General features: G+C 27.3%; 3 protein-coding genes across 5 annotated transcripts in view; all 3 read right to left on the reverse strand.

The window, feature by feature from the left end:
- Nucleotides 1-25,608, reverse strand: part of LOC105152463 (thrombospondin type-1 domain-containing protein 4) — a 56,573-nt gene that overhangs the window by 19,136 nt on the left and 11,829 nt on the right. Inside the window, exon 1 of one of the 3 annotated variants that reach the window (XM_011066789.2) lies at nucleotides 3,061-3,550. The exons of the other annotated variants lie outside the window; for them this stretch is intronic. The gene's annotated coding sequence lies outside the window, so the exon portion shown is untranslated. Of the gene's footprint in view, nucleotides 1-3,060; nucleotides 3,551-25,608 lie in introns of those variants that run through there. 3 annotated transcript variants of the gene reach the window in all.
- LOC105152464 (major facilitator superfamily domain-containing protein 6) lies at nucleotides 272-16,932 on the reverse strand. Its single transcript, XM_087405108.1, has 9 exons — nucleotides 16,497-16,932; nucleotides 14,566-14,864; nucleotides 13,790-14,132; nucleotides 13,299-13,489; nucleotides 13,066-13,202; nucleotides 12,684-12,796; nucleotides 11,781-12,026; nucleotides 11,482-11,628; nucleotides 272-11,262 (listed from the first exon to the last, which is right to left on the reverse strand). The coding sequence occupies exons 1-9, from the start codon at nucleotides 16,552-16,554 to the stop codon at nucleotides 11,195-11,197; spliced, it is 1,602 nt and encodes a 533-aa protein (XP_087261234.1). The 5' UTR covers nucleotides 16,555-16,932; the 3' UTR covers nucleotides 272-11,194.
- On the reverse strand, nucleotides 17,645-25,368 carry LOC147909906 (major facilitator superfamily domain-containing protein 6-like). Its single transcript, XM_087405133.1, has 9 exons — nucleotides 24,111-25,368; nucleotides 23,455-23,756; nucleotides 22,647-23,108; nucleotides 19,900-20,094; nucleotides 19,681-19,817; nucleotides 19,428-19,540; nucleotides 19,097-19,342; nucleotides 18,811-18,957; nucleotides 17,645-18,716 (listed from the first exon to the last, which is right to left on the reverse strand). The coding sequence occupies exons 1-9, from the start codon at nucleotides 24,166-24,168 to the stop codon at nucleotides 18,649-18,651; spliced, it is 1,728 nt and encodes a 575-aa protein (XP_087261259.1). The 5' UTR covers nucleotides 24,169-25,368; the 3' UTR covers nucleotides 17,645-18,648.

The following is a 25,608-nucleotide window of genomic DNA, read 5'->3' on the forward strand; positions in this document are numbered from 1 at the left end:
TTAACATTTTGTGCCTTGCTTATGTAATTATGTCGCAGAATTCGCGATACAATTTAAATTATTCTTTTACATTAAAAAAAATTTACTAAATTTTAATATATATTTTTTGAAGAGTACTAAATGTGTGAACATTTACTTACAGTAAATGAATATTTATTCAATATAAAATATAGTTAAATTAAATTAATGGTAATCAGTTTTTGTACAAAATAAATATATTTGATAAATTTTACTTACATTAGAACTATTCACAATCAAATATTTATTAAAATTTATTTTTTTTTTTCAGTGTGATATTTCGCGAATAACGATAAGAGAATATTATCATTGTAACATTCCAGAGATAAAACCTTATGAACATCGGTACCAATCGCGTGGAATGCAATTACATCATCGTCTCTATAAAGTTCCGACGATTCACAATTTTATGAGAACTTGATTGAACTCTAGCAAATTCATAGTTGCGTTAAATGATATTGCTCGATAAAATGTCAAATAAAAAACGAGTTTATTATATGTATGTTGAATTTGTTCATAGTTGTTTTTTATTTGTTTTTTCGTCTTTTTTATAAAAATAAAGACTTCCAAACACTAAAACAATTGAAAAAATACGCTAAAATAATTTTAGTGATAAATTAAAAACAAGATGTGTGTGTGTGTGTGTGTGTGTGTGTGTGTGTGTATATAGTTATTTTTTATTTTAAATAAAGATACTTAATATTATAAATTTAAACAATTAGAAACTTATTTTATTTTAATATTATAACTTATTTTAATATAAATTTTAAACTGTGTAAATATTTTAGTAAAATGATATATATGAAGAGCGCGATAGATTATATTTTATAATAAAACCATAAATTATTACAAATTTTATAATAATACGATTTGCTGTTTATTAAATTAATAACCAGCGACTTAATTATCATTGCGACTTTGTATTAAAATGACGTTTGACATTCAAACCAAATGTTATTGCGTGACGCTGGAGAAGCTAGTTGAGACGAAGGAAATTGGATATTAGAGAAGTCATCGGCTGGCGTTCATGTGAGTGCATGCACGTATAATGTTTTCATGCTCCAGTTGTTAGTGAGTGTTAGACAAGAACCTATATTACTCGTACGTCGACCTGTCGAAGGTGGAGTAGCCCGAAGCTAGAATTATCCGCAGATTACACGTAACAGAGAGATTTAATATATTTCATTGCATATTTTGATACATTAAAATTGAGGTTAAGATTATCTTCTTCAAATTTTTTTTCAAATAGTTATTTCTTCAGTCAGTATCAAAACAAATGTCGATTCACGTGATGTTCTGTCATCGAAATCAATCAATGAACCACAAGAATTTCAGACACACGAACTACAGATTACAAACGAATCATAAATTTCGATTGCTTACAAGAAAGCCTGCCTCCGTGCAAATCTATACACGCGCGTTGCGAGATAAATCGCCGACAAAGGCCGTGCGAAGTCGCGTCGCCAATTATACGAGTGCGCTTGCATAATCGAGTACGATAAATTCGCCGTAGTCGAGCGCGCCGGTTTGAAGTACCGAAGATTTTTTACACAGAAACAGAACTCGCGAACGGTGAGCACCGTCCTGCTGCATATTCTGAAACGCGATAGTTCCTCGCGATAATGTCATTGCACCGGTGAGCTGTCGCGTAAGCTCGACATATGTTATTCAGTGATGGATATATTCCATGATGTAAAAGATTGTCGACATTATTGATAGTCGAACCGAGATTGCGGCGTGCGTTATTTAAGATACAAATACGCGATCGATGCAAATTAGCCCGCGTGATATATGGTCATTAAATTGCATACGAATTGCTCATTAAACTTGCAATTATTGCTGGTTTGAATGTACCTCAATTGCATCGTGCACGCCTGCGTGACGAATAAACTGTGTGTACATGATAATTTTATTAACTTTTTAAGCAGAACATGTGGTTTCTGTCTTTTAAATTGAAACTAGTTATCATCTAGATAAAATTGATAATTTTATTAAAATGTTACATAGTCCGTTAACAACTGCAGTCCATTAGCATTATATTAGTTGTTTTATTGAGAGTATCATTACCTTTATAATATATGTGACAAACAGTGTAAAGATGATAATTATTTATTGATATTTTGTACGTGATTAATTTATCGGAATTATTTAAAGAATTTTACTTTTATATTAATAAAAGCTTGATCTTTATAATTATGTGCAATATAAAATTTATACAATAAACAAATTATGCTGTTACAAAAATTTTTATGCGTGTTGAAAATATCAAGCGTTATTATTCATTGTAAGAGCCCTTGTTACGGATTGGAAAATTATATTTGCGTGCGTTTCCGTGTGTTTTCTATCAAAGTACTGTTTATTGGGAATCTTACTTTATTGCAGAGAAAATACATCGCATCGCAGTGAGATAGAGCGTTTGAGGAAATCTTACGCAAGTACCGTTTATTTTTATGATTATCGAATCCTATTGGCACTACCGCACTATTAATACACGTTTGCAAAAGGCGAACTTGTGAACAAGCCTGTGAACAAGGAGTCATTTTCGACCGAGTAGAACGTAACTAATCACAGGTTTGCGTACTACATATTTCCGATCGCGAGTTTATTATCCCGATTGCGTTTGCAATTATATTGGCTACGATAATTACAAGAACGGAACTTGGTACATGCTGTAATTAAATTGGATGATAATATTTATTTGATTGGTTGTTACAACAACGTTTAAGATGTAAACGCATGTAAAGTTCTATGTATTAATGTAACATTTATATATTATTTTGTCGTTACGTAATTTATTAATAAAACAAGCATTTTTATTTAGTGATTTAATTAAATTATAAAAAACTATATATTAATTACTATTTACTAGAATACTTTATTTCAACATTTTATATTATTACAACTTTATGTAAAAAATTATATATATCTTTTATATGTCATTTTAAATCTTAAGGACATTATTGTTAATTTTATTTTTAAGCTTTTATTTAATTCAAAACGGAAATTACATTAAATCATAATTATTGGGACTACTTGACTGACCTGTTGTACCGAGTTCGGACTGTACGTGAAACTGTTGACAGAGTATAAACACACTAACTAGATACGGCAGCTAATAATTCACATATTGATCACAGAATATATATCTCATTTGTAAATTTGCAGAGCAAATTATTATCACATTGAAGAGATTCATCTTGATTGATCGCACTGTAATTACACAATTATTTCGAATGCGTAGTGTCCAATATTCGTAAGCTAATAGATTTATCGTCAATTAGTTCATCAGTTGGTTGGTTTACCAACACCAATCGACAAATAAATCAGCGTTCATCAATGTTATAATCGCAATATCTCTGTGGGATGGCTGCATGGGAATTTATATATCGTAGTGCTTTCCGATAATTTTGTTTTTTCGATATTGTTTTGCGTGTAAATTTAAACGTGTGTACAGTACAGTAAGAGGTACATGTTGCAGACTAGTGAACAGATCCGAGAGCCGAGTATCTCTGTCAGAGGTGTTGTTTCGTACTGACGGCTCCCGTCGGTGGAGGACCGATTTTATATGCCCGCGTGAAGTCGCGGAACCGAGCTTTGGGCGCCTCCGCCACGACGCGTCACCTGGCAACGAAGTATAAAGATGTCATTTCAAAAGATGCAAATGCATTTTTCTTCTTTTGCGACGCGAATCTTTAAATAATACATAAAAAGAATTTAATGGAAACTAATGGAAACTAATTAAAATACCTGTCACGTTTATTGGTCCAGTTGGAGAATGGCCAAAGAATTTCGCTAATTCAGAAGTCTCAAAAGAATTAATATTCTATGTCAATATTTTGAGGGTATCAAGCTTTTTTCGTTTATTGTATATAAATTTTTTAGCTAAATTAATTAAATTTTTTTAAAAGGGATTTTATGTAAATCACATTTTTCTAATGTATCCAATAAAAATATATTTTAATATTAAAATCTTTTTTAAATTCTATAAAGTAAAGTAGGAAATAGAATTCTCTGTTAAAGATAAATTTTTATAAATTTTATTTTATCAAAATTAATTAATTTGATGAAAAACGGGTCGAAGTATTCTTTTGTATTATTTAAAAAACAAAAACAAATTAATTTTAAAACATCCGATTTTAAAACAAAATCGAGCTTTTGATTAGATTTAATTTAAAAATGAGATAGATCAGAGATATAATAAGGTACATGGTTTATAACATTACATGATATTATAATGAGCAAAAGTACTTAATTTAGATCAGTATTTCTGGAATCTTATTTTTCTTGGAAACGATGATGAGATGTCGAACATATATGTATATGACGAAAGTGGGACCTGACTGACGTCTCTGCACCAAAAGAAAATATAAACGAACAACGTTCCCAGTGCATCGTATAACCGGTCATTCATCAAATCTTGCTATTGCGAAACATCAATATGATTTATAATTAGTTGTTTACTATTAGAATTTTATATAAAAATTAAATCTTTATATTATTTTATTTTTCTAGAATATATTTACGAATATAAGTATTTACGAATATAAGTACCGACTAAATATATTCATAAAAATGTACTTTAAAAAATTGGGAAATACTGATCTACATTAAATCTAAATAAATCTGCGTAAATGATTTTTAAATTCAGATGTTTGGAAAATCGCAATTAATTTATTTTACTTTTAACACGATTTTGAAAGGAAGTGATGACAGGAATTGACATTGATAACCAATGGGCGACTTTCGCCGTAGTTTAACATTTGATATCATGTTTGTAGCTAGTTGCGTTTCACATACAAGGCAGCTTATAATTAGTGGTTGCTCCGGTAGCGATCTAATACATTTCCACGAGTAAATTATCGAGTGGCTAGATAGAATTAGCCACGTCGGTCTGTCGGCTGATATCGTTAAATTACTGCGTTCCTAGAGTAAGGAGTGCATCTTACTCCTTGTATCATCGTCGTTCATCATCTTCCGCTCCATTCGAGATATAAATAAATGTACTCATATTCTCTCGATTGTACCGTCAAAGTATAAGAAATAATTTTGTGTAATACCAGAATATTCTTCCGCGAGGAGGCGGCCATTGTCTTACGAGAACCTGTAAGCGCAGTGTAAATAGATACAGAGAAGATATTTGAAGTTACAATAAAATTAAAGTTTAATGTTTTAATTGTAATGAACTCTTTAAACTGTGATTTAAAAATAAGACAATGTTAAAAATAAGACTAACAATGTTATACGGAAAGAACAATTTTGCTGAAATATCTAAAAATTTAGGTAGATATAGAGATAAAAATAATTTTGTTTACCTATCAAAATAATTATGTAGAAAATTCAAACATGATGAGCAACGCTACAGAAAGTTTTTAACAGCTAATACATACAGCCTATACAATTATTTTGATAATTCAACAAAACTATTTTCAGATCTAGCTAAATTTTTAGATATTTCAGGAAAGCTGTTTTTTTGTGTAACAACATATCTTATTGTAATTTAATATATACATATGTTTTATATTATTTACATTAAACTAAAACCGTGTCCAAAGATATTTAAAATTTAGTGCAACTAATAACATATTTATAAAAAATAATATATTTATACAGAAAAATATGTATACATATAATACACAGAAATGTTTAAATATTTCAATAAAAAAAATAATAAGAGAAAGGAACAGCGTGTATAGCATTTTGTTACAAGTAAAAACGATTATGATAAAATATCTATTTAAACTACATGATTATAGTTATTCTAGCATAATGACGCTAATTAACAAGATTTAAATATTTATCAGATCCTCTCTCGACACATTCAAATGCCACGCAATGATTCCATGTAATACGATGATTATAGCATAGCAAGTGGAGCTAATTGCACGACTCGTATAGCTACCTGCTTTTTTGTCTGCTCGCAGTGTCATTGACTCGATGACACCATTCATTGGGATCATTAACGTTGCGTCATAATTGGTCGATTCAGGCGATAACGATCGATGTGTGTACTTTTAGCATCAAACAACGTGTCTGCAAATACTTTGATGCTTTGCGAGCACGAGCTTTCGTCGACTTAATGTGATACAACAGTTCGCCCCCGATCAACTGCTTTAATCCAACAAAAATCATTATTTTAAGCAGCAATCACGTATTTCATACCTAAAATTGTACTTTCTACTCCATTATTATAGCTAATTACCGTAAAACATTAAGATCACCGTCTTGTCTACCCCAGACAATAAAATCTCTTCGATCTCGTATTATGGAATTAGTTGGAGAAATATATGAAGACCGCCACGTGATTGCTCTAATTTTTGCAAGACACCCGAGGAAACTGTTATTTATTAACGCGCGGAAATAAACGCGCAATTCATTCACGCTAATGGCATCTAGTACATTCATAACTTATCGGCAAAATCCGCTTCACACCGCCGCGCAATGAGCAACGGTTTAATATTAGGCGCTGAGCTGCATGTCCGTGCATTCTGTTACGTAATTGGTGAGAAGAGCGAAATTTTTACGCGAATTATTATGGTCGGCTTAACTGCGCAAAAATTTCGCAATTACGCAATTACAATCAATAGATCGTGTTAAATTGCTTTTTAAATACCATAAGATGGAAATGAACACTTCACGACTCTGATATTGCTCGAATTTATTTCTCTGTAAAATCAACGTAGTATAATGATGTCATAAATCAACGGTGAGAAATCTTAATCAAGTTTTTCTTAAAATTTTATTTGCTATTAGCACAAAGTTCTCAATCTTCGCTCCTAGCTGCACCTATATTTACAGTTAAAAAGTTCATACATTAGATGGTGTTGTAATACAGACATTGCTAAAGGCTATGATATGAATAATCCAGCTGCATGATAACTTTAGTGTAAAAATATTTTACTAATGTACTGATATAAATTACAGAAAGCATACAATATATAAGTTTAGCTACAATTAACATTTCTTATCTAAACTATAAATACGGATTTTTACTTTCGTGCCAATAAGTATTTTTGATTCACTAAACTTACGGCACTTGTGAGCTAACATTAAATATCTTGCAAGCGCGTGCGTTATTAGGGCAGATACGTATATTATAAAATTATGCATAACTAACATTCAATAAATATTACATAACGAGAAAAGCGCGTAATTGAGATCTCAATCATATTTATACGTACATATATATTCGTACAAAGCCTCGACTCGCGCGATGGTGATACATCTTCATTTCGATCATTGATCGTGGCAGAATAAGGTCTCGGTAATGCAAGTCTCTATCGCGTGAAAATGTCATAAACATCGTGGACATTTCTAATGGCACTCTTCGATTACACATTGCAAATATAATGTTATATTTGCTATGGCACTTTACAGAATATCGCGAAAGAATTCTTTTCACAATCCAATCACACAAAAATAATTTTTTTTCATGACAAGAATCCAGAGCAGCGGATTCTTGTCGTGAAAAACCTTTCAATAAAGCCAGCGAGTATTTCTTGAGGCCCTGCGATTCATGGGAATTATGCCTCGTGGTAATTTCACGTTATCGCTAATGTGACGGTACACTGTGGTTAACGTGTTATCGCTATAGTCCGTCCCCTTCTAGCTTTTTAAATACCGCTACCGGACCTGTTCTCCTATCATCATTCATGGGGGATACACTTATGATTCCATCAATGAAACGAGAAATCCTCTTTCATTCTAATCTTAATCAGACAATTTAGAAAACGTAAATTTGCTGACATTTTTATCCTTTTTCAGGAATTTCAAATAACTATTACTTTCAATTAAGATAAATCGCTCGTTTTATAATTAAAATAAAAAGATTATCTATAAAATTAACGTAACTAAGCGTCGTATGTGTTATAGTACCTAATACAAAACTGCTTACAGCTCTTCCTGGAAAAATTAATCTTGCATTAGATATATTTTGCATTATTATTAAAAAGAATTCTACGATCGCCCAAAAAATCTAAAATAAGTAAGCATTAATGTAAATTAACATTCCAAAATATAAGTTTAAAATACGTTTTTCTATTATTATTCACAATTCTTGCAGAAAATAAATAAATCTATTAAAAGAAAGCCTTTAAATAAATCAAAAAATAAACAACAATTAATGAAATTAAATCATTATTCGAATAATACAAAAAGATAATTTAAGAATTATTACAATTGAACGCTAATAGGCGCGAGTAAAGTAAAATAAATCAATTGATATTAGAATAATACTAAAGTAAAACGCGCGATCGTGAATTGCATAAATTAATCCCTTACTTTACCCCATCTTTTCCTTACCCTACTGCTTCTTGCCACACGCATCTATTATTAATTCGCGAGTCCCTCATAAAGATTCGGGTTCAGGAACTTACTACGACTTGCCCGGTGAATTATGTAGTCGGGTGCCACCAGCGCCGATATTTAAAGGTGGCTATCACGGACAGATTTACGTATAATTCCAGCGTGCATAATTCCGCGCTTTTAACGAGGTAACGGTCGGACCGTGCGTCGCTCTTAATCCGCCGTGGTAAACGCTTTTAATCGTGATTTTATGTCGCGATCTAGCTCGCGTTGAAACGACACTAATCTCTCTAACAAGCATTTTTGGGCTCGCTTATCATGCGTAGCTACTTTCCGTGGTTGTCCTAAATTTACGCGCTTTGATATTATCGTGATCGCTAATTAATGAAAGGCATGCTCCTTGAAACTGTACTTCTTTCATATTAAATAGATTCGAAATATTTTCCTTTCTAAGAAGAATATTATCTTGCATCTTATCAAAATGAAATTACTGATAGAAGTTGCAGTAGCACGCAGAACAACTATAACATTTTAATATACATATGTAAATCAGTAATAGCTTCTAAGAGGAACTAATATATTTTTTTCTTAATTTAATGCTGTAAGCGCTATAAGCTTTCACTTCTACATTTATACTTTATTTTATTCTACCAAGCATTGCTCCAGGTGACAAATAAATTACGCCATTGCGTCATTGGTATACGAGAAAATTGACTAAACCTTTTGCGGGTGGCGGAATGCACAATTTTCATTTCAAAAGATAATATCAGCCCTTCCGAATCACATGACTAATGCATTAGATCACGAAGGATTAATAGATCGCAAGACCTGTATTATTTGGAAAATTACTCGCATTGATTTTGTCCAAGATCCGGTCTGTATTTTACAATAACGGTATATTGTTACGACGTAAAATACGGAAGCCTTCCGGCAAAAGTACTTACAACTTGTCATCACAATAGTACAATACATGCATTTGATTTTTATTCCAATTGCGATTAGCGGACAATTATCCCGTTAGTTGCATGCCTAGCAATTTCCCGCGAGGTATGCAACTAAAGATAATTGCCATATTTATAACGGAGGAACATTCTAAATATTTAATTATAAGATTGTGAGATAGTAAACTTAAAGAAATTTCATAAATATCTAATATATGTATCTAAAATCTAATATATAAGAATATTTTTATGTATGTAAGAATGTTTTTTATTTATTTGTAAAATAATTTTGTCTTACGTAAACCATTTTTCTCCTAACATTTCGAATAAATTAAATTGAAATTTTAAATTAAAGGAATGTCTTGTTTTAGAGAATAAAGAAATCATAGTATTTTCTGCATGACCACCCATAGATAGAAACGTAAGGTTTTTTCGATTCTTGTCCAATAGTCAGAAACGTTTAGCTCTCATCTGGTCGATCTGACAAATGTCGAAGAGCCTTTCAGGTCGATAAATCTTACGTTTCTTTAAGACTCTGCATGAGACTGGCATCGCACTAACAAGTCCACCAAAGGGTTCATTACTAAACCTATCAGAGCATCAGGACATCTGCCTGCGGCAAATGTTGATCATGTTTTTGCATATTGCAACATTTTAATAGTATTTTATATCATTTAATAATATAAATATGTGGATGAAGCTGTCATAAAAGATTACATCATCTGAAATTATAGACTTAATATCTTTTTTACTTTTAAAATTATGATTTTTTGTATGAGCAATTCCTATAAACATAGACTAAATTTTAAAAAGTTAAATTAAAATAAAGAAATAAACGAAATAACCAAATATATCTGAACTAATATACTCCATCTTATTGTGGTAATTAAAAGAGATCTTACTACGCTAGATTGCAAATGTTTATAATTAGTTTATTCTTGCTAATTCAGTTCGAATCTTTAAGGTTCAGATAAGAAAATGCTACATTCTCTAAAAATTTTTACTGTATTCTTGTAAATATTGAAAATATCCTTTATCTTTTTTAATATTCAGAAATACTTTTTCTTTGAAATTTAAATCAATTTCCAATGTTGAACTTAGCAAAAAATTAAAAAAAAAATTTTAAAACTATGTAGTTCCAATTAGTTTAACAGTATAAGAATTATAAATTATATTTTTTATTCTCCAAATTATATTAATTGTTTTTCTCCAAATTATTATAATTTAGTCTTTATTAACTTCTACGATATTTATAATAAAATTTATAGATGAAATTATCGTAAATAAATTGCGCGTTTTAAAATTATTTATTACAATATCGACAAAACGATTAGTAAATTGTTTTTTCTTATCATTATTGATATCATTCTCTTAATTAGTTTTCCATGTACAAAATTATATTTTTTTAATGAAAATTCAACGTAATTCAAAGAGATTTGTTTATATTAAATTTCAAATAAAGAACTAAATATAATTTTTACAAATGATTAAGAGATCAAGCTCTTTGTCATACGTCAACATCATGATTGTAAGTAACAGCCAAAGAGTTTTATGCGACGCATTGTTCATTAAAAAGTTATTATTTTAAATAAAATAAATCATGCAGATGTACGTTCTAATGTTCTAAATAAACTTTATTAAGTATAAATACTTAATATAACTTTATACATGTGCATTTATTCATTAATTAGAAAAGTGTCATGTACTTTTTATAAATAAATGTTCATACTTTAAAAATAAAGTTTAATAATTTAAAGTTAAATATTTTACAAGTTTAGCACATATACGGGTAACAATATGTGTTTCTCATTATATTGTGATGTTTCATATTGAAATGAAATATAATAAAATTAAATACTATTACTGATATATTTTTATAGACGATATCTACTTAAATAATAAAAAATAATATATAAAAAACACATCTCGTATTATCATTCTGCTACAACACAATGTTTTCGTGCATCGTCAGGTTTTTTCCATCCAATATTATTTTGTGTACCTACAATTTAAAAAATCTATTAGGTGTTGGAATTAATTCGTAGCGTTTTACAAGTGATGGGAAGTACTTTCATTAATGTATTTTTTAATGCTCATGTGAAATAAATAACATTCTTTCATTAAAAACGCTACGAATTAATTCCAACACCTAATATTATTTTTTAACAATAATCTAAAAAAAATATTTAATTTTAATAAATTAGACTAGTGAATTTCTTGCCTGGTATTTCATGTTTTAAGTATATAAGGTAAAATAAAAGATACACTAGCGAACAAAATGCTGCAAATATTGAAAATATTTGTAGAGTTAATGCACCACCAAATTTTTTCAATAATATACTCCCAACCAAACTACCAATAGAGCGACCTAAAAATATTGTAACATTATTATAATCTTTTTGAATCAATAATAAGCTTTAATTAAGAGTAAATCCATTTATATTATTTATGTTATTAATATTATTTATATTTATTCATTATAATTCAATTTTCAATGTAAAATTAGATAAAGAAATTTACCGAAACCATCTTTCATTCCTGATATAATTCCTTGAATAGAAACAGATACATTAGATGACGATATTACATTTGCGTACGCTACTGATGTTACGTGGCAAAGTATATATGATGGTCCTATTGTTAAAGATTCTATTGGAATTATCCACCATGGTGTTGGTGCTATAGATATTAATCCCAGCCGTAGAGAATAAAATACGAGAAAAAGAGTAAAAGTATAACCATATCCTAATTTTTCCAATATTTTACCTAAAAAGAAGAAATGGTAATTATATGGATTAAGAGACATCATGTCAATAATTTTGACCTCGACATATATTATCAAGATCATCACCTTTAGTGCTTTTTAAAAGATGGAGAGCATTGATCGTTAAAAAGTTTAAAAAACTATTAACATAAAAAGTTTAAAAAATAACGTTTCATTTATGCTACATAAAATAATAAATACAATTTCTTCCCTGCTTACTGGGGAGTGGACCTCGCTTCTTATAGAAAGTCGTACGCATCTAAGCAAGGGGGAAGTGTGGGGTGGACTACGCTTTGCATGAAAAATCAAATCTTTTTAGAGATATGGTATACTCCACCTCCCCAGGCAAGAGAGCGTGAAACTCTGAATGTTACTCAAGTCATGATCATGACAACATATCAAGGTCGAGATCATCGAAGTCTATTTCGTAAAAAAAAGATGAAGATTTATTATTATAATGACATTTTAACTTTAAATATCATAGAACTACCTAGTTATTGAGGCAAAATTACTAGGATCATGACTTAGACAACATATCAAGGTCACAGTCATCGGCGCGACTGTCTCTTAATTCGAGTATTGCCGAAAAATTTAAATTTTTAACTATTTAATCGCCCCATTTATAATAAATCATAATAAAGTAGTATTTAATACAGTACCGGATAAATGCATGAATATCGCACAACTGAAAGCTTCTGTGGCTATTGTTATACCTTCTATTAATTTAATTTTGTCCATGTAACCGGTTTTTATAGCAAGATCTTCTTCATACCTAAGAAAATTTAATAATTAAACATCATAAAACTTAAAATATACTATAGTACACAAAAAAAATGTAAAACAATAAGACAGTAAGATGTAAGCTATGAACGAATCAATTATTCAAAACAGAAAACATAAGACAATAATGTAACACCATAATGTAACAAATTCAAAATATTTTTTGCTTATTACTTACATCTTATTGCTTAAGTTTTTTGTGTCCAAATTTTAAATAACAATTTCAAAAACAAAAATATCCCGATAATGGCATAAATTTACCAAAACATAAAGGAAAGCATGTAACCATCAAAGGCGCCGCAAATGATATCAAAAAACAAAAATATAATAGTAGATTTGAATTTTAAAAGCGTATATACATCTGTAAATATATTTGACGATCTTGATACAAGTGGCAACTGTAATAAAAATATATAAAAGTATAAAAATTAAACTACTATTTCTAACCCTAATTTTCTCTTTTATTCATTTTTCTTAATGCATCATAAAATCACCTTCAGTTTTTTGCAGCAAATCAAATCTATACAAGTAAATACAAACACAAGGAGAAACGCTGATGTATAAGTTTTGTAAATCTTTCCTTGAGACCATACATCGATTGTATATCCAGTTAAAAATCCTGCCAAACCGAGACCGATGTCACCCCATACATGCTGTCTACCATATTTCATTTCCTCACCTTTACCTTTAAAAAAAAAATAAACAAATTTATTGTAGAACAATCTACACACACGCGCGCGTGCACATATACACACACGCACACGTACGCACATACACGCACATAGTGCATGCACACGCACATAGTGCATGCACACGCATATATAAGTATGCGCACACTTATCGCATTTTTTTTCTATACGATTTGTTAGTTATGTAAAAAAAAATATATAAAAACATATTTACAGCAGGAATTTAATTTATCCGTTTTATATTTATATTAATAGATAGATGTAAAAAGAGATAATAACTATAAAAAATTATTTACCTAATATCTCGAAACAGATTGCGCTGGTCAAAGTGAAAGAAACAGAAGTACCTATACTCCCAAGAGACATTAAAAGGACGAATCCCCAGAATGTAATGGATGTATACAAACAATGATTATTTTCAAAATTATCACAGATAACATTGCAATTATAATTATCTTTGAATTCTTTTTGACACAATAATGTATCATTAATATTTATTAAACAACTAGTGTTTGGTGAAATAATTACTTCCTTTCCAGCTGCATACTGAAAAGATAATGGTACGGAAAGATTTGCATCCTTGCATATCCAGTGACATGTAATGTTTCTCGTACCTTCACATAATGTTGTTGAGAAATTCTTAAACAAATATAATAAATAAGATCTCTTTTATATAAACAGATAAAAAGATGCTTATTACAATTAGTGATATAATTACTAATAATTATTACATATTATTATAATTATTGTATATTAATTATTAAAAAATTAATATTCAAAATTAATAAACTATTAAAGAAAAATATATTTTTAAAATACATTATATGTAAACATAAAATTATAGAAAACTGTAGAAAAAAAATAAAATATATTGTAATCTTGAAATACATACATTATCAAGATTACTATCTCATAAAAAAAGTTTGTAAAGTAAATATGTGGATAACTTAGCACAGGTTAAAGTTATTTGTAAAGTAAGTATGTAGATTGAATAATATAGCACAGATTATAGAAATTTTATTGCTTATAATTTATCAAAGAAATAGGCAATAATAAGAAAATAAAGACTTACAGAATCTATGTCACAAAATGGTAAGTATGCACATGAAACGTTTTGAAACTGATCTAATACAATTAGTCCCGGTGATGAGGGTAAAAAATATATTAAAATATAACAACTGCTTGAAACGGTGAGCAAAGCCATAAAGATCAATTTTTTCTGGGTTTGAAAATAATCCATGATAAAGCCAAAAATTGGTTTAGCAATCATAAATAAAATAGGTAAAATAGCACCGATGCTACCCATTATTAATGGTGAAATACCGAGTTGTTTACCATATACAGATAGAAATGGAAAAATAGCGCCCGTAGCTGAAACAAGAACAAATTAAATTATTATTACACTTATGTATGCAATAACATAATTTATGAAATTGGAAATAATTTATTTTTAATATTTTTTATTTATCACAATGTATATTAATCTTATTAAATATGATTTATGTATATTTTACATATGCCAAAAGTTTATAATATTATGTAATTCTTTTATAAAATAAATTGTAATAAAGGTTAAAATATTTTTCAAAAACTGCGTAATAATGACGCGATCTGATTTTAATAATCTTGACTCTCTCTATGTTATCAAAATCGTCGCGCTGAATAACAATCAAAAGGTTTTAGCTGTCGCTCATTGTTTCTTAAAAATTATTAACAGAAAATGTTGACAATATAAAAATGTGTTTAACTTAATAATTTAAAGATAAACCTTTCCCTTTACACAGTCAATCCCAAATAGGGTCCGAGTGACCTTGATCTTGAGCAATGGAAAAGGTCAATGACCTTAAGACTTATAAATCTTATATTCTTAAGACTCAAGGTCGAGGTCAAGGTCATTCGAAAGTCATTTAGATTAATTGTGTAAAAAGAAAAATTTATCGTTTTGGTCCCTTTTCCGCTAAACCCAATTTTCGTTTCATATCAGAAATCGCAACGTAATCAGTTGGAACGTAGTTAATATCAACGTAGTCAATTGGGAAAATTGAGTTTATAAGTTAAATATTATAAATAAGTTTTATATTATATCTTTATACTACCTTTCTTTATACTATTTTTATATTATTTTTCGGATACAACTCTTTATAGAAAGGGCGAAACTTTATACCCACATATGCAGGATAAGAGCAAGTAATAGCCACTCTTTTTTAAATTTATATTGCTCCTATATAAATGTATATTAATACATTTAATTTATATAAAACTTTTAACTCAACTTGTTACAATAATCTAATGAAAGTCTTCAAATTTACATTCTACTTCAATATGAACAAAAAAGTAAAAAGTAAAAATAAAGAGATTTCAAAAATAGAATGTGTTATGGAATATTGGTAAAATTTGAGAAATAGTAATATATAATGTAATAAATAAATACAAATCTGTTTATTTATGATAATTAATTAAAATGTAATTAAACAGGTCCATATATTTTTACTGTCTAATGGCATGAAAAATAAAATACATACAATAAGTAAATATAAAGTAAAATTATTCCATATGAACAAAAAAACAAAGTTAAATCTTAAATTATAATGTTGAAAGACAAAAATGTATACAAACACAATATAATTACTATTCGATATATTTAAAAGTTATTAATTTTAATTGTTAATAATCTTTTACTAAATAATGAAGAATGTTAAAATATTTTATACTTAGGAGAATAGTTGTAAGAACGTAAGTCATGGTCACTGAAATGATCGATGAGATCTTCATTATATGCAGTTTTACTGTATCTTTTTATGTAATTATGTGTTATATGTTTTATTATATCAAGACATAAGTTTTAAAAGAGAAATATATTTACATAATAAAATGCGATATAAAATATTTGTATTACATTTTATTATACAGTCTATATGTAATATATTCTTGACTAAAATACATAAAATAAATATTTTAATTTAAATATTTTATATAATATAATATATTTCATAATTTGCTTACCTCCCCAGAAAAAGAAATAATGTGCTTTTAACGGTAGTAACGTGTAATTGATTTTCATGATTTATATTTTATGTAACAAATAATATACTCCAATTTTTTTGTGCTTTTTTCCAAAATAATATTAGGCACGTTTAGACAGTTTAAGAGACACACCGAAAGCGCTATTCAGTGCTATTATTACAGCTATTACTTTTATCGTTCATGAAAAAAAAAATAGAATAACACAAGCGCTGATAGCTCCTTGTGCGTCGGCCTATTATAATAATTATTAATAATTATTAATAATCGTATGTAAGATTAAAAGTGTATAAACATAATAATATGCATAAGTATTATGTAAAACTTTTATAAGTATAATATTTTATAAATGCTGGAAATTTTTTAAAATAAAATAACATTGTTCCTTTACAAAAGTGACATAACACAAAAATGTGATTTTTTAAATTATTACCATGAATAAATTAGGTAAAAATTATTTTATTAATCATCAAAGTAAACTGATTTAATTTCACAATTCATCCGGCAAATAGCGCTTATATCTATTTTAAAATTTTTAAAAATCATAGTATTTTCTACAAGAGTGACAAATTTTGAGTCGTATCGTTTACGTAAATAAAAAATCTTATAAGTAAAAGAGAACATTTAAAAAAAAAGAGAACATTTTACAGAGAACATTTAGAATTAAGATAGTTTTGATGATAGAAGTTTGAAGAAAAAATTGTTTTATTTTAACTTTAATTATTTTAACAGATCAAGGTAAATATAAATATATACTAGTAGTATGATAATTCAAGTTATTTCACTTTTAAAGAAATATTTCGAATTTGTTATTTTTGTGGGATATCAAAATTGTCACAACCCAAAAAGGATAATTTTCTTATAAGTTTTTAAGCGGACAAATATGATATTCGATTATACCTACAGGAGTATATTAGTTTTGAAAAATTATTTTATAAGCTAATAATTTTCTAATAAATTTAAAAAATTGTTTTTTTGTTTTTTTGTAAAACTTGATGTTTGAGATTTAATATTAATTTTTTAAGTTGTATGTCACTTTTGAACTTTTAAAGACAACGTTATATCTGCGGTATACAAAGAGATATAAAAAGAATAATAAGTATAAGTATAATTAAATAAATAAATAAATGTTTTGCGATTAAAAGCATTAATTCATTATAAATATTTTAATATTTACATGAAAACTTTTGAATTTATGTATCTATACACTGATGCTATATAATGTAACTATGTCGACCAATATAGCAGAACAACACAACTGAGACAATTGTTGACGATAAACCCTGCATGAAATAGTTTCTAAAAGTACTCTTCCAGTTCTATTATCAATCGCAATTACAACCGTTTCATAAAACGTTTACCATAAACGTTATCTAAAGTGATATACATTTGAGTAAAAACATTATACAACAATAATATATGCTACACGCAGTGGCAGTTCTGATAGTTTCATAAGTCTGCATCGTCTACAAATTAAACCTTCCATCGACAATGTAAACTATTCGATCGCAGTTTGCAACTTGAGCCGAGGATCACAGTATTTTATATTTTTTCCGGACTATATAAAAATTGGGGAAAGCATTCAATTAATTGTTTTAATTTAGAACAACTAATTGCTGCCGTTATAATGCGCAATGAAATTCTGTATTCTTATATCATAGTAGTATTTACTTTCAAAATTTTTAAAATATATATTTGCGCGTTTTTCAAGTATATCTTCAAGTCAATTATTATTTAAAAAATAATATTCTTGGAACTGATATTTGATTTTCTTCAAGTTAAATTCAGAGCATATTCACATATAAAATTGTCAAGTGCGAGTGTTATAAAAATGAGAAATAATAGCAAATAAGAGAAATAAATTATAAAATTATGTTGTTAAACATAAATTATAACTATTAATACATTTCCAATACCAGTGTTCTGTACTATACTTTCGAATTTATACTGTTAAAACTTTTAAAATTACTGAAAATATATTATTAAATAATGACATTTTAATGACATTTATTAAAAAATATACGAAATGTTAATAAAATTTATATAGAATCAATATTTCCAAATGCTGATTTAATGCTTTTGGCTAAAAAAATATTCATTAAATATATTGTATAATAAAAAATATCCTATGATATCATTCTGCTACAACACACTGTTTTCGTGCATCATCAGGCTTTTTCCACTCAACATTATTTCGTGTTCCTACATTAAAAATAAAATGTGTTATTTTTTTAATATAATAATATCTAGAAAAAGATTAATTGATTTTATTAGATTAAATCATTCGAGTTCTTGCCTGGTAACTTATGCTTCAAATACGTAATATAAAGTACAAAATATACTAGCGCACAAAATGCTGCAAATATCGAAAATATTTGCAGAGTTAATGCACCACCAAATTTTTTTAGCAGCATACTTCCCACCAAATTACCGATAGCAAAACCTAAAAATATGTTAGATTTTATACTTTATATTAATAAGAAATTTATAATAAGAGATGAAAGAATACGTATATACGTTTATATTGTTCATTTTTTTTGTAATAATTCAATTGTAAATGTAAAATATTTGAAGAAGTTTACCAAAACCCTCTTTCAATCCTGACATAATGCCTTGAACAGAAACAGATACACTGGATGATGATATTACATCTGCGAAAGCTATTGTTGTTACGTAGGAAAGTGTATATGATAATCCTAGTAATAAAAATTCTATTAGAACAATCCACCATGGTGTTGGTGCTATAGATATTAATCCCAGCCGTAAAACGTAAAACACAAGAGAGAGATTAAAGGTGTAACCATATCCAATTTTATTTAATATTCTACCTGAAAAGAAAATAAGACAATGATTTTTAATTTATTGAATCGTCTCATTTATAAAATACCATAATGAAATATAATTTAATGATACCAGATAAAGGTAAAAATATTACACAACCGAAAGCTTCTGCAGCTACAGTTAAACCTTCTATTAATTTAATTTTGTCCATGTAACCAGTTTTTATAGCTAAATCTTCTTCGTACCTAGTAAAATATAAAACTTAACTAAACATTATAAAAATTAAATGTTATAAAAATTAAGTTTGCTTTACGTTTTAATTTTTATATTCTGATTTCATATATAACACAAAAAAATAAATACCTTAAAAAAAGTATAAACTCACCACAACAAAAAAAAGATTATGTAACCATCAATGGCTCCGACAATGACAGCAAAACAGAAAAATATAATAATAGATTTGTATTTTGAAAGCGCATAGATATCTGCACATATATTCGTCGCTCTTGATATACGTGGCAGCTACGTAATAAAAATATAAAGTGTATGGATATTAGTTTATTTTTCTTTTTTACTTGTTATTTTTAATTTATTATACAATTACTTTCAAGTTTTTACAGCATATTAAATCAATACTGATAAATATAAATGCAAGAAGAAATGCTGGTGTATAAGTTTTATAAATTTTATTTTGGGACCACATATCTATAATATATCCAACTAAAAATCCTACTAAACCATAACTGATTTCACCCCATATACGCTGTTTACCGTATTTCATTTGTTCACCTTTACCTGAAAAGATTAATTAATTAAATAATAAAACATAATCCCATACGCACTCGCGCGCATTTCTTTTTTATATAACACGGTATTTGTGTACAAAAAAATATTAAAAATTTTTATATATATTACAGATTTATTGTAAAACATAAGTATATCGACACACATTTCTTTAATGCAACATATTATTTATAATATCAAATTAACTTAGGCTACTATATAAATAAATTAAATAAATAAGGAAAAGACCAATCAAACGAATCTAAAGGATCAAACGATCGAATCTAGATATTGGTGCCTAATCATATTTTTATATGTAAATTCTAAGTACATCTATCAATTATATACAATTATCGAAAACATATAATCATGAATTGAAATGATAATATCACAATTGATTGTCTATTACTTAAACCGGAATAAAATATAAAATATAAAATATCTCGTAAATTATTGGTTTTTTGACTATCTTAATATCTTTATACAGAATAATTAAAGAAATTATATTGTGTAAAAAAATTATACAATTCCTTTTAAAATTATAAAGGTGACCTTCATATTTTTTTGATACCACAATCTAAAAGAAAGAAAACATGATCAAAATGTGGCTCTTTCTAACCATACAACTTTTGTCTGAAATATTTTTCTATATCTTCCATATTTTTTGAGATATTTGCCTAGGAAAATTCAAATGGGACATCCCATATACTGATTGTTACGACAAAAAATATCATGTGTCTCGATAATCAAATTGAAAATAAGATACCCGAATAGTTGAAAGGTTTCCACTTTGAATTCTGGAGCTGAGATAATATTTTTGACACTGCTTTTTTACAGTGTTTTAAGATGTTAGAATCATTATCAAATCACATTGATCCATTAAGTATGATTTTATTTCAATCATAATTTATGATTGCGTTTCTCATCTGATAAGTAATCGGCGCGCAGTTTACATAACTAAAGCTTGGTTGTTCCATCTTTTGATAAACTCAGCTAACTGTCTTATTCTCTTATGTTTTTACTCTTTTATTCTTTTGTTTATCCAATAAGTAAATTACAACATAATTTATCTAAAGATGGAACTACTGGCCCTAAAAGATATATTTAGAATTTACATATAAAAATATATTATAAAATGATAATATTATAAAATGATGCTCTCAATTGAGTAAAACAATTACAACTAAAATGTAATGGGCTACGAGCAAAAAGCTAAATCTTGTTTGCTAATATTTAATAATCTATTTAAACATTCCAACAGACGTTTCGATCACTTATGTTTTATCAAGTTATTTTCAATGTTGAATAATAAAAAAAAACGGTTACATTTCAAATAAATATTAACCTTAATGAAACATGATTCTGTTGACTCAAATTATATTGCACGTTTTTATATATTCAGTCTTACAATATACATTCTTCCAACGCATATCTTGATGTGAATCCTATTACTTCTCTATTTTTAAGTATCCATCAATTTAAATTACATTGTTAAGTATCGGTCCAAATATTAAAATAACTGATATGTATATATTCTAATAAAATTAGAACATATTAGTTCTAATAAAATTAAAAAAAGTAATCAGACTATTCATTATTCTCGTCCGAGTGAATTAATAAAATGATAATATATGATACTCAATATAATAAAACAATTACAACTAAAATGTTGTTGTTTTAATTTAATAAAACAATTACAACTAAAGAGCTACGAACAAAAGCTCGATACTTAAGAGTGTAATTTAAACGATGAATACTTAAGAATTGAGAAATAATAGGATTCACATCAAGATATGTGTTGGAAAAATATATATTCTAAATACATATGTAAATATATGCAATATTACTGGAGTCAACAGAAGCATGCTTCATTAAGGTTAACTTGCGTTTGAAATGTAATTGTTTTTTGTATAATTTGTAATTTTGTATAATTTGTTTATTCAACATTGAAAATAATCTGATAAGTAATCAAAAAGTCTGTTGGAATAAATTATGTTTAAATAAATTATTAAATATTAGCAAACAAGATCTAACTTTTTGCTTGTAATACTTTACAAATACCTATTGGACATCAAATCTAACCTGAATTGTATTGACTGTTTCCTTATTATCTGCATATGCATATTATAAACTGGGATTTTTTAATTAATCATAAAAGACTAAATTATCAATAATTATTAGATATAGAAAAAAATGACAATTAATTCTATAACGTTATATCATCGATAAAGGTTATGCTTAAAGCATATGATTAATATTACTTTTACACTATTAAATCTTCAATAAATATAACATACTATCAAAATATGCGATGATAATCGTTTGCAAAATAAAAACCATGGCACAGAAAAATAATAAAGAAATCAACACAAAGGCTTTGCCAGGTTTTGCTATATTACTTACGTTATGATCTTATAATTGATCTGTAATTGGCTAATTATTGCATTTTATGTTGCTTATATTTTACTATTTAAATTTTTTTATATGCCATAGCTATAAGCCTAGCGACAGCACCAATCATCACGGAAAATTAATATAATACTTCATTAATTTAACATATCTTTCATAAAAATAAATAAAAAAATAGATATTAGAATAATTATTACAGATATTTAATTCAGATAATTTTTTAATACATATTTCAATAAATACAGTTAAAGAAAATATGTAATAATTGTATAAATATTTACCTAATATTTCAAAACAAATTGCATTGTTTATATTAAAGGAAGTAACAATACCAACAGTGCCAAGAGACATTAAAAAGACGAATCCCCAGAAAGTAGTAGATATATACAAGCAGTAATTATTTTCAAAATTATCACAGGTAACATTACAATTTTCTGTTTTTGTTCTTTGACATAATGCCATTTCGTTAAAATTTAATAAACATGTAGTATTTGGGGAAATAACTGCTTCGTTCTCAAGAGAAGTAGCATAGAAAGATAATCGAACGGAAAATTTTGTGTCTCTGCATGTCCAATGACATTTAGTGTTCTTTGTATCATCACATAATAATGCTGTTGAGTTCTTAAATAGAAACAAATAAAAACTTTTAAATATATTTTTAAACGTATAGTTTCAAATAATTATTAAGGTCATTATCTAATAATCAAATATTATTCAAGGCTTATTACTTAGAAACTAATGAAATATTTTAAAACATTAGTTTTTGAAATATTTTAAATAATATCTACAAAATCATTTTCTAACTATGGGAAGAACGAATTTAATCTTAAAATATATATGTTATCAAAATTATAATTTTATAAAAAAGTAATTTATGAAATAAATACGCAGAGGAGATTACATATTGCAGAAATATTATTGTTATTCATCGAAAAAAATATGCAATTGTAATAAAATAAAGGCTTACAAGGTTTATATCACAAAATGGTAAAATCGCGCAGGAAACATTTTGAAACAGATGGTTTGATATCATTGGTCCCGGTAATGGTGGTAAAAAGTATATCAGAATGTAAGAACCGTATGAAACTCCGAGTATAAACATAAAGATTAACTTTTTTTGTGTTTGAAAATAATCCATAATAAAACCAATTGTTGGTTTAGTAATCATATACACAATGGGTAAAATGGCAGTGATGCTACCCATTATTAATGGAGAAATACCGAGTTGTTTACCGTAAACAGGTAAGAATGGAAAAATAGCAGCCATAGCTGGAATAAGAATAATTAGATTATACATTACACTTATATTTATATAGTAGATTAATGGGACTAAAACTAATTTTGAATATTTTTAAATTTATCGTAATGTGTATTTCTTTAACGTGATCTACATATATAGAATCAGTTATAAATGATATGAAATCTTTTATAATGTAAAATTTATAGCATTGTTATAGTATTTTAAATACTTTAAATATTTTTAATTAATGTAATAATTATACGTTTTATATATATATATATATATATATATATATTACTTAAAAAAATACTTATGAATTTATTTAAATTACTTATAATTATTGGAATATGTGATATAATTCGTTTCATGATCGATTTACTTACCTGCATGAAAAAAAAAATAATGTGCTTTTAGAGGCAGTAGCACGTAATTGATTTTCATAATTGTAGTTGATATAACAAATATCTGCTCTAATTTTTATGCTTTTCTCTAAAAACTTGCTAAATTATTATTATGTTAGAGTACTAATATTTATACGTAAGATTGAAAATGTATAAAAATAATAATAAACATTATGTAAAAATTTCTACATACGTATTATGCAATAATAATATAATGATAAAAAAATATTAATAATATATCATAAATATTTAATATTTTTAAGACAAATATAATATTATCTCTGTGAAATAGGAAAGGACTCTGTTTTCCTATAAATTAAATGCCAACAGTATTGTTTGCCGATTACATTCCATTTACTGACAATTCGTTTGCGCATAAAAATTATCGCTTATAAAGAATCTATTACTTATAAGTACTATAATGCTTGTAAACAACAGCTATTACGTACAAGCTATGTTACATACATAATTTATTACAGATGGATTACCTACAAATTTTATCGCGCAAAAGTAAAAAATTCAGAGATAATGTCGTATTTGCACACATGACACTGTTGCGCACAAAGTTACATAATATACACATAATATACATATATGAGGTGCATATTGATATGTAGAGACAATGGGTGCATCTAGAAGCGACGATTTAAAAGGAGCGATTTAAAATTATACTCCACCACTCACTGAGCGCTACATTACAATCTTACAGCCTAAACATGGCATTAGAGAAATAATAAACAGTAATAAATAAGTAAGAAAGATGATATTAAAGATTATTTATAGTAGACAAAGTTATTCTACGTTATGAATTATAATAAATAAACATATTAATAATAAATAAATTCCTTTTTTGCTCAGTAAGCGCTCAGTGAGCGGTCATCGATTCTGAATGCATCCATTGTCTCTACATATCGATAACTACAAGCTATATTGTGCACAAATAAAAAATTAATAGACAAAGGCACGTTTACAGTAATTATTATAACGTAATTATTATTGCCATTATTATTACACACGTAATTATTATTTACACGTAATTATTATAACGTAATAATTATTATTGCCTATAGATCAATCGAATGCAAGATCTATTGTACACATTAATCCTTTGTTAGTTATGTAAAATTTTGTACCTCTTCCGTTAGGAATTTCTAGGTCTTTAAACACTTGAGATAAATTTTTATACTGTTTTGGACTATGTAAAGATTAAAAAATTTTTTGTAAAGCTTTAACAATGAACTATTACTGTCATAAAAGTCAGTCAGTAGTTTATTTATTTTTTTAAAGATTTAAGTTTGTCTGTCAGAACTCAGAATAAAAAATCAACTTGCCTTCCTGCAAGTTGATTTTTTATTCTGAGTTCTGAGTTCAAACCAGCAGAAGGTTAAGGCCGCTTGATTCTTTTCCACAGAAATATCCTGAATATATCATACATCGGATATCTTATAGATATTGCGATATCTTTAGGTTGTCTCTACGA

The sequence above is a fragment of the Acromyrmex echinatior genome, chromosome 4 (genome assembly GCF_024713525.1).
Source record: "Acromyrmex echinatior isolate Ae372 chromosome 4, ASM2471352v2, whole genome shotgun sequence".
Classification (NCBI taxonomy): Eukaryota; Metazoa; Arthropoda; class Insecta; order Hymenoptera; family Formicidae; genus Acromyrmex; species Acromyrmex echinatior.

Excerpts from the sequence above, each read along its gene's own strand:
- LOC105152464 (XM_087405108.1), bottom strand. The coding sequence starts at position 16,554 with ATGAAAATCAATTACACGTTACTACCGTTAAAAGCACATTATTTCTTT. Across the intron at positions 14,133-14,565 it reads CATTTTGTGACATAGATTCT|AATTTCTCAACAACATTATG; the intron begins GTAAGTCTTTAT and ends TATTTGTTTAAG. Across the intron at positions 13,203-13,298 it reads TTTGCTGCAAAAAACTGAAG|TTGCCACTTGTATCAAGATC; the intron begins GTGATTTTATGA and ends TTTTTATTACAG.
- LOC147909906 (XM_087405133.1), bottom strand. The coding sequence starts at position 24,168 with ATGAAAATCAATTACGTGCTACTGCCTCTAAAAGCACATTATTTTTTT. Across the intron at positions 23,757-24,110 it reads TTATTTTTTTTTTCATGCAG|CTATGGCTGCTATTTTTCCA; the intron begins GTAAGTAAATCG and ends TTCTTATTCCAG. Across the intron at positions 19,818-19,899 it reads TATGCTGTAAAAACTTGAAA|CTGCCACGTATATCAAGAGC; the intron begins GTAATTGTATAA and ends TTTATTACGTAG.